This window comes from Loxodonta africana, chromosome 12 (assembly GCF_030014295.1).
Source record: "Loxodonta africana isolate mLoxAfr1 chromosome 12, mLoxAfr1.hap2, whole genome shotgun sequence".
Classification (NCBI taxonomy): Eukaryota; Metazoa; Chordata; class Mammalia; order Proboscidea; family Elephantidae; genus Loxodonta; species Loxodonta africana.
In genome coordinates this window covers 85,694,544-85,704,299 of record NC_087353.1, presented here as the reverse complement: position 1 = coordinate 85,704,299, position 9,756 = coordinate 85,694,544, and the positions used below count along the sequence as shown (strand labels likewise).

The 9,756-nt window shown below is 45.3% G+C and overlaps 1 protein-coding gene across 2 annotated transcripts in view; it reads left to right on the top strand.

Moving 5' to 3' along the window:
• The window catches only part of QPRT (quinolinate phosphoribosyltransferase), a 28,204-nt gene continuing 18,448 nt past the window's right edge, over positions 1–9,756 (top strand). Inside the window, exon 1 of one of the 2 annotated variants that reach the window (XM_023558929.2) lies at positions 1–2,453. In XM_023558929.2, coding sequence (XP_023414697.1) covers positions 2,445–2,453 — 9 coding nt within the window. In that variant the 5' untranslated portion in view covers positions 1–2,444. The remainder of the gene's footprint in view (positions 2,454–9,756) is intronic. The other variant, XM_023558930.2, reaches the window with a different exon arrangement.

Below are 9,756 nucleotides of genomic sequence, written 5' to 3'. Positions count from 1 at the left end.
TGGAAATCGTATTCTCCCCTTCCTCGGGGTCTGATAGGTTTTTTTTTTTCTCCCTGTCTTTCTTTCTTCCTTTGTTGAAGGCTGTAGTAGTCTACTGGTTTAATGACTTTTCCAAACTATTTTTGCAAAGACTAGATTACTTGACATGTGTGTTTATTGAAGTCTCTGTTCCTTTAGCCTGTGTTCAACTATTGTTCTGACATAGACTTCCTCAAATTCCAGGAGTTAAAAGAAAAAGAAAAACAAGGAAACAATAGGAAAACAAAAACACCACTTGTAGTCTTTGCAGAGTGGCTTTGTGCTGGGGCACACCTTTCAAAACCTAGCCGGGTTTATATTGGGCCTAGAGATCAGCCCAAATGAAAGTTTAGAATTTTCTCAGGTGTTTTTCTGGGCACACATCTTGACCTGGGAATGTGTGTGGTTTTCTAAATTCCTGGGTATACAGGGATGTTTCTGAATGGCGCAACTTCCCAAAGAAACTTTCTTCCTGGCTCCTCGACCTTAGCCCTAAGCTTTTTATTTTGTGTCTCAGTCACTCTCTCTTGCTCCAGGCAGCTACAAGCTATTCAAAATGCCCATTGCTCCTCTGTTCTGCACTACCTCCAAGATGGATGAAACAGAGATGCACGCTTTTCTTCAGTCCTTTAAGTAACCGCTCAACAGGTTTGAACAAATACAGTAATTTGTGCATAAGGTGTGGCTTGCTCCTTTCAGAACCTAAGATCAGGGTCTCAAGATGGAAACACAGGCTTTCACTTGAACCTGGCTGCGAAGTCAGGGTTGGGAGGGGAGCAGTCCAGTAACAAAAAGTCACAAATTTTCCTACCATTCCCTTGATGCTGCCTCTTTCTTGATTCTACTGCCTCTTTCTTGATTCTACATTTGCTTGGTTGCTGTGAATCCCTGACTGTTTATCAGAGTTCTGACAAGGTTAGTACGATAGTTTCTACTTGTTTTTTTCTGTTTCTTTGGGGGAGGGGAGCATGGAGCTTCTTACTCTGCCCTTTTGGTGAAGTCACTCCCTCAAGAGAACTTTTTTCCTTGCTTAATAGTTCACTGCTGATATTTGGAAAGTGGTCTTTCACAAAGTCATTCAGGGATCCAGGCTCTTTCGTTCTGTGACTCTGTCGTTCTCCTAGGGCCAAAGAGTCCTCTACGTTTGGGATAAGAGAGAGATAAGATAATCACACAGGAAACTTCTATGGATTAGGCCTAGAAATGGTACATGTCACTTTGCCCACAATCCATTGGCCAGAATTCAGTCACATGGCTGCCTCACTGCAAAGGAGGCTGGGAAATGTAGCTTAGCTGCATGCTCAGGAAGAAAAGAGAAAACAGTTTGCACCACACTGAGGGTGCACCAAAATCGTCAGGTAGCTTGAAGCAGCAGCCCACATTCCCAATTTAGGACTGTGATCCTGGGTCCTGAAAGGAGCAGACCAAACATATGCTGGATGTAGGAACAAAGGCCAACAAGAGGCAGAAAAGAGCCTTTAATAGAAAAACCAGGAGAAAATGACATCTAGGAAAAAACGGTTTGGAGAAGGGTTGTAAGAAACAGGCCCAGGACTAGATTGAGGCCTCTTTTAATTGTTCGGTACTGTGCCTTGCTTACCTCACCCAGTTCTGGCAGGGTGAAATGACATATGCAGAGAAAGAAATGGGAGAATACTGAGAAGATACCATTGGGTTTGGCAATCAAGAGCCCCTAAGATTTTAGCAAGAACAGTTTCAGATGAAGAAGCTGGAGTCCTGACAGTTCTGGGACAGAAATCACCTGAAGTCCCAATACAGACTCTCGGCAGTTTTCCAGTTTGGAAACCAGGCTCTGATCTGCCTGTGCCCTTAAAGTACCTTGGGAAGAGGAAAGGAAGTTGAGTTTCTGCTCTGTGTCACTTGCAGGGTTTTCTCACTTGATTCTCGCACAACCCATGAGGTAGGTATTATTCCATTTTACAGCCGAGGAAACTAAAGCTCAGAAAAAGAGATTTTTTTTTTTAAAACGATGGTCTAACGCCCAAGATTTTCCCAGTACACAACCTAGAAGGCTTTCTAGTCCTCACAAAAGAGCACTTTCTCCCATTCGCAGCATCGTTCTGCGGCAAGGCTGTTCTGCGGCAAGGCTGAGGAAGGCTGAGCTGCCTGTGGGGCGAGAACAGGGCCTCAGGCTCCCTTCACTGGCTGGTGCCGGAGAGGAGGGGACTGCCAAGTCTGCAGCTGAGAGCCCCGCCCCTGTCTCTGGGGAGATGTGTACAGACCGAGGGGCCCTGTTAAGCGGAGGCCTAGAGAACCTGTGAAGGGCAGAGGGGGGCCTAGCTAGACCCGCCCCCCTCCCCTCCCTCTGGCAGCCCCACCCCCAGCCTCAGGCCCCTGAGCACTACGCCTGAGCAGAGGACACAGCCAGCAGGCACACCAGCCCAGACAGCTCCAAGCCCTCATGGATGCCAAAGGTAAAGGAGCCTCCAGACCCTCTCTTCCATCTCCTGACCTTTCCCCATCTCACCTTGTCTCAGTCGCTTATCCCCTCCTCTGGGAGACCATCTCTCCTGTGATCTTCCCAATATATACCCATCTCCCTCCAACCTCTCTGAATCCCCCAAGCACCTCTTTCTGCCCCCAAGGCCTCGTCTGTCTAACTCTTCTCTCTCCTCCTGTGCCAGATCCCCAAGGAGTTCTGAGGTAGGGAAAGGGCTTGAGCCCAAGAAGGGCAGGGTGGCCTGGAAGAGGCCGTGCTCCTGGGGGACGAGGAGCAGGCAGCGGGAGGCTGGGCAGGGGAGCTGCTCTGGACTTTGCTTCTCATTAGTGGAGGCAAAGTCCTGTCCACCTGTGGCTGAGTGGGGGAGGGGCTTGAGCCCTGGGAGTCTCTGCCTTGGAGGGGGGTGATGTCGCTCAGGAGGCTGCAAGCCAAATGAGAGGGGAGGGGCTCCGGAGTCAAAAGATTCCTCTTTGAATCCTGTCTCCACTAAGGACAGGCTGTGTGACCTTGGGCAAGTTACCTTGTTACCAGAATAAGGTTCTTGCTTCATTCACACTGGTCAAGAATGAACAGGTAAGGCGTGCAGAACTTTCTACACGAACAAAGCTTTATTGAAGAGGCTTGCAAGTGGAGAAGAGGAAGGCCTAGGGCAAGGCTTACCCTCATCTCACAGAACAAAAGACAGGTCTGGGTTTTTAAAAGTTCTTGGGTAGGAAAAGATTCATGTTTATTCATAGGTACAGGCGGGGATATGTTAACTATGGTGTGTGCCTCAGTTTTCCAAGATAGCCAGTCCAGGCATATCTTGTGGGTATGGAGTCCAAGTACAGTGTCCCTTTTTCTTAGAACCTGGAGAGGGATGCCCTCCCAATACAGTTCACCCTGGCTCACTGTTTCTTGCCCAGACCATTGCAACAGCTTCCTATCTTACATCTTTCAAGAACCCTAAACATAATTTGGAGTCCCTGGGTACTGCAAATGGTTAACACGATTGGCTGCTAACTGAAAGGTTGGAGGTTCAAGTCCACCCAGGAGTACCTCAGAAGAAAGGCTTGGCAGTCCACTTCTGAAAAATCAGTCATTCAAAAAACCCTACGGAGCACACTTCTACTCTGGCACACACGGGGTCACTATAAGTCAGTCGACTCTATGGCAACTGGTAAATACAATTTAAAAGTTTAACTTCATAGTATATTTTTGGTTATGTGACTTCTGATCAAAAATTTTCAGTAACTTCTCATCGCCTAATGAACAAACTCAAACTCTTTCCTGTCATTCAAGGCCTATCCAGTCTGGCCGCGTCCTACGATTCACCTCTCTCGCTATTCCCCGCATGCTTAAGGTTACTCACCATTCCCTACATATGGTGCCTTCCACTGGCACGCCTGTGCTTTCTGGGTTCTCTTCTCAGTTCCTTCTGTCTGGCATGCCTCCTTGGGAGGTCACCTGTCAAATTTCAGTCTAGTCTTAGGCCAACCTCTCTGAGCCCTCCCTCATTGCTCTCAGACCTTAGACACAGGTCATCCCCCCTCACTCTGAAATTCTATACGTCTTTTCACCACTTGTGTAATGAGCGATCACACTTCACCCTACGTGAAGGCTATTTCTCTTTGGGGAGAGAAAAGAACAGTTATGAAGAAGCTGTGGTGCTAACTAGCTTCTGACTCCATCTGGTGTTTATCAAATGAATCAATCAATAAATAGATGGAGTAGGTGGTAGGCATTGGTTCAGACATCTATCTTCTGTCAGTGGCTCATTTCATCCTTATTGCTGCCCTGCCAGTTTCTGGTGAAACGGGCCCTCAGAGACCTTAGCAACTTGCTGAAAGTCATACCGCTGGTGGAGCTGGGATTCAAACCCAGACATTTCTGATTCCCAAGTTCAGGTTGTTCCTACTACACCAGTCGCAGAGGTCCTGGAACCCTGGGTGTGGCTTGTAGAACTCTGTAAATACTGATATAATAAACACATAATAACTAAAAGTATCGTTTTATGCTAGATTAAACAATAGTGTAGTGCGATGGGTAAGTGAGGATTCCGGAGCCATCTTGCCTGGGTTTGTAATCCTGGCTCCATACTTCCCAACTGTGTGAGACTTAGGCAAAACTTGGCGTGAAACTTCCTGTGCCTCAGTTTCCTTATCTGTAAAATGGAGATAATAGTACCTACCTCATGGGGTTGTCGTGAGGATTAAATGTGTTAAAATATACAAAGCAGCACCCATGGAACAGTGCCCCTGAAAGGTCATATAGGTGTTAGCTATTTCACATTATGTTATATCAGATTCTATTACAAACTAGTGGTAGCAGGACCAGACCACCGTTGCTTGGTTGTAGTAGCAAACCACTTCAGTCTGCTTTCCATAACACCACTGTGCTACAAGCACTGACCACATCCTTACACATAAAATGAAGAACCAAGACCTGTTACATTCATTTGGGGCCAGTCCACAGACCTTCCCTTTGTGTCCCACCTAGCCAAGGCGTGAACAAGTATTTGTTAAAACAACTGAATGATAGATGAAGGGATGGCTAGTTAGGGGTAGCATAGAGACAATAAAAAGTGGTCAACAATCGAGAAGAGAATGTTCAGCATGCCACAGAGGGAAAGACCTCATGTGCTCTGCCAGTCATCCGTTCATCTGTATCTCTTTACATTCTTGGTAAAGAGAAATGAGGGGCAGAAAATATCCCAAGGTGCTTTGGATCCCCTCAGAAAGAGAGATGCCAATTTTAATAAAACTCTGGGCAACCAGTTAAGAAGGCATTGCCTTGAGAGATCAAGTTTACATCCCACAGGTTGAAACTATAACCTCTGAAGTCCAGGCATCTTGGGAGAATGCTTACATAATATAACCACTGCGTGGATGGAAAACAATCACAGCTGTCTCCTCACGTAGCGTCTTCTCTGGCCAAGCTCTCTGACCTGCTCGCTTCTTGCAGCTCCAAGACCAGCACTCCCCCCACAAAGCTCCTTTCAATAACAGCTGTGAGTTAGGAGAATCTGTATTTTCAAGGCTATCCACAGGAATCCTTTTTGTCAGAAATGCATGAGACAGTCAGGGCTTAAATAAAACAAGACATATGTATTTATTTTTCATAAATGGAGCATGCAGCGTGTAACATTCTGCCTCTACAATAGTCAATCAGAGCAATTTATCTAAAGAACGGTGGCCGGAAAGTAATCCCCACTGGTGGAAGCTGCAGAGCCTTCTAAAAGAACCCAGGCTATGGAGAGGGAAGACATGGATCCACATTTATAATTTTCTAGCTTTATTTTTTCTACTACCACTCATCTGTCAGTTTGTCATGCTGTGGTGGCTTGTGTGTTGCTGCGATGCTGAAAGCCATGCCACCAGTATTTCAAATACCAACGGGGTCACCCATGGTGGACAGGTTTCAACTGAGCTTCCAGACTAAGACAGATTAGGAAGAAAGGCCTAGTGCTCTACTTACAAAAATTAGCCAATGAAAACCTTATGGATCACAACAGGATATTGTCCAATATAGTGCTGGAAGATAAGCCTCCTAGGCTGGAAAGTGTTCACAATAGCTGGAACAACGGACTCACATATACCAATAATCATGAAAATGGCACAGGACCAGGCAATGCTGCCTTCTGTCATATATAAGGTTGCCACGAGTCAGAGCTCACTCAATGGCCACTGACATCAACCACATTATTTTCTAGCTCTAGTCGTCAGGTAATTTGCCTTTATCTTTCTGGAGCTCAGTTTTCCATCTCCCTACACAAATGAACAATATTTACCTTGAAGGACTGTGGGTAGGATTTGTGACAACGTATGTAGAGCGCCTGGAAAGTGGTAGGCATCGATACCGTGGTAGCTATTCTTCTCTTCCTCTAGCTCAAAGGCTCTCAATTCTGCTATAAATTAGATTTATGCGACCACATTCCAGACCAATTAAACCAGGCTGTCAGTGAGGCCCAGGCATCAGTACTTTATTCCCTTTTTCTTTTATTTATTTTTAATTGTGAAAATGTTCACAGCAAACCATTCTCCAGCACAACTTCTACATTTACAATTTAATGACATTGATTACATTTTTCACATCGTGCCAACGTTATCGCTATCCTTTTCCAAAATATTACACCACCATTAACATACTCAATGACCCCAAACAAATGCTCCCCCTTCCCCTCTCCCTCTCATCCCTGGCAACTAAAAATCTCTGGAGCCCTGCTGGTGCAGTGGTTAAGAGTTCAGCTGCTAACCAAAAGGTTGGCAGTTCAAATCCACCAGCTGCTCCTTAGAAACTCTATGGGGCAGTTCTACTCTGTCCTATAGGTTCGCTTGTTTCGTATCAGTGAGATCATACAGTATTTGTCCTTTTGAGACTTATTTCACTTGGCATGATGTTTTCAAGATTTATCCATGTCGTGACATGCATCAGGACTTCATTTTTCTTTATAGCTGTGTTATATTCCATTGTATATATATACACCACATTTTGTTTATCCATCCATCCGTTGATGGACATTTAGGTTGTTTCCACCTTTGGCTATTGTGAAAGGTGCTGCAACGAACATTGGTATATAGGTTTCTGTTCCTGTTCCTGCTTTCACTTCTTCCAGCTATATACCTAGGGTTGAGATTGCTGTGTCATATGGTAATTCCATGTTCAACTTTTTGAGGAGCTGCCAAACTTTTCCACCGTTGCTGCACCATTTTACATTCCCACCAGCAATAGATGAGGGCAGGCTTTAGTACCTTTTAAAGCTCCCCAGGCAATTCCCATTTGCAGCCAAGATTGAGGACCACTACTTTACCTCATCCTAAAAAACTTCCCATGACCTTTTCCCGATATCTCAAGTGGTGGCCCTCTCTGTCCTTTCCTTATCTATCTTTGAACTTATTTTTTTATTATAGGGAATTTCAAACATACACAAAAGTAGAATGAAAAGTATGATAAACCCCCAGGTATCCATCACCCAGCCCCAACAACTGTCAATTTGTGGCTAATTCAGCTCCAATCACACCCGTATCTACTATCTATCTTCCAGGATTATTTTAAAACAAAACCAGCTATAATATATTTTTATGCATTTCAGCTGTTTCTCTAAAAGATAAAGACTTTTTGTTACAACCACAATACCATGATCGCAACCAAAATTTTTTAAAATTTCCTTAATGTTATCAAATATCCAGTGTTCAAATTTTCAATTGTCTCATAAATGTTGACCACATGCTGTGATTTGTTATATGTGTTTTAACATTCTTTTAACATTTTGTTTTCCTTGCAATGTATCTACTGAAGATAATAAGTTATTTTTCTGATAAGTTTCTCATGGTCTGAATTTTTCTGGTTGCATTCACATGGTATAGTTTAACATGTTCCTCTGTCCTCTGGTTTTCCTGTAAATTAGTGTTTGCATCTGGAAGCCTGACAGGATTCAGGCTTAGTTTTCTTTTTGGCAAGGGTATTTCACAGGAGGTGGTGGGTTTTTCCAATAGGTGTGTGGTTGTCTTCCTTCCTGCAGTTCTGGCCAGTGATGCTCAAAACCTGGATCCATTGGTTCGCTAAAGGTTGCAAAATGTTTCAGGCCTTCCCTCTGAGTGTTGGTTCTTTTGTTGGTTTTAGCAGATTTGTCGAGTTGTGCAATCTTTACCATGGAAGGTTTCTACTACCCCATTGTCAGGGGACAGCCCCAGCAAGGAAAGCCCCTCACTGTGCATCCTGGCAGATAATCTGAAGAACTGACACAGTACATAGCTCTTTCCAGATTCATGTGTTTATTCAGGGAAACTTACAGACACCAGCAAGCAGCTGCTCTCCAGTGGCTGCCGGCTGGAGGAGATCCGCGCCAAGCCAAAGAGCCAAAGAAATTTACAGGGGGACAGAAGAAAGGGTGCGCGCAGCTGTTTCCTTAAGACTCAGGAGTTAAACATAATCAAACTTGGGCGAGGGCAGTCTCTTCTCATGGGCTCAAGGCTAAAGAGAGTTGTTATTCCAGGATCTGGGCCAATTTTCATCAGCTCGAGGCCAGCGGGGCTTTTTCTAGGATCCTGGCCAAAGGCCTGTTGTGACCAAAGCACGGCCATGATGAAATCTTGTCTCCGTACAGTCCACTTTGATTTTATCAGGGCCTGCGCAATCTACGCGCCCCTCTTCCACATAGTCCCTCGAGCCCATGGTTGAGTTTGCAATCCCAACTCACAGAGGCAATAAATGAGACAGCAACAACATACACTACAAACTATGAAGCCAAAGACGGTATAAACACACGTCGCCAAGTAGTGGGCAAGGAGGTGAGCCATTGCGATAAGGGCTCTATTTGTAAGTGATTGATCTCAGTGATGCGGGTCTGCAGCTGTTTGAGAGTGGGGGTAATATTACGGTTGGGGATGTATACACAACACTGTGTATAACTGAGGGCGCAGGAGCACTCCCCCGCAACCGTGTGCAGCAGTTAAAATACCTAATGCCATCCTATTTTGTAATACTACTTTTCTCTTTTGCGAAGTTTCTTGATTTAAAAGGGTTTTTTTTTTTTTAACGCATAATGGGTATTATTTAAAGCTTCGGCAGTATGCTTGGCTAATGCTCCTCCTTGCCATTCTATATCTATAGAAGCTGCGGCTGGCGAAAAAATAGATAAGGGATAAAACCACCACGCAGTACGCCGCGTAGGGGTCCAGGGTGCTTTAGCAGCTTCCCGGTTAGATGGGTGGCTGGGAAGGTGTTTATAGATAGTCCCAGGCAGACAGGGATGGTCCCAGCTGCAGAGGGCAGTCCAGTTGTGGGGTAGATAGGGCCACCCATGGGGTCCACATACCCACAACCAGCCACCTGGGATGGAAAAGCCTCCTGGTTTGGTGGTCTGCTTTCCTAGCCAAGTGGAATTGGTAATATTCTAAACTTGTTGACACTCTTCTGGGAGGAGCCGACCCATATGCTTTGTGCCACCTATTCTTTCTGGACAATAGGAAGCAAGTGCTGAGAGGATAACAGCAAGTGGTACCATCCATCCTAGGCCATCCCACACGGTTTCTGCCATAGGTTGGGACTTATTTACCTGTTCTCGTATAAGAGGGTACAAAACTTTAGTGAGGGTGTCAGTATAAGTCGTAAATGTCATGCTGCCGTTGCATGAGGGCTTCCCACGGAAAGGGGTAGTGGATTTTCTGGTGTGATTACGCCATTGATCCAAGCTTGCCTGTGCTGTACAGTTAGCTGGATATATTTTCCACGGCAGGCCCGCAGCAGACAACATAGGCAGCTCTCCGCAATCCCAGCAATCGCTATTGTTGCGAGCA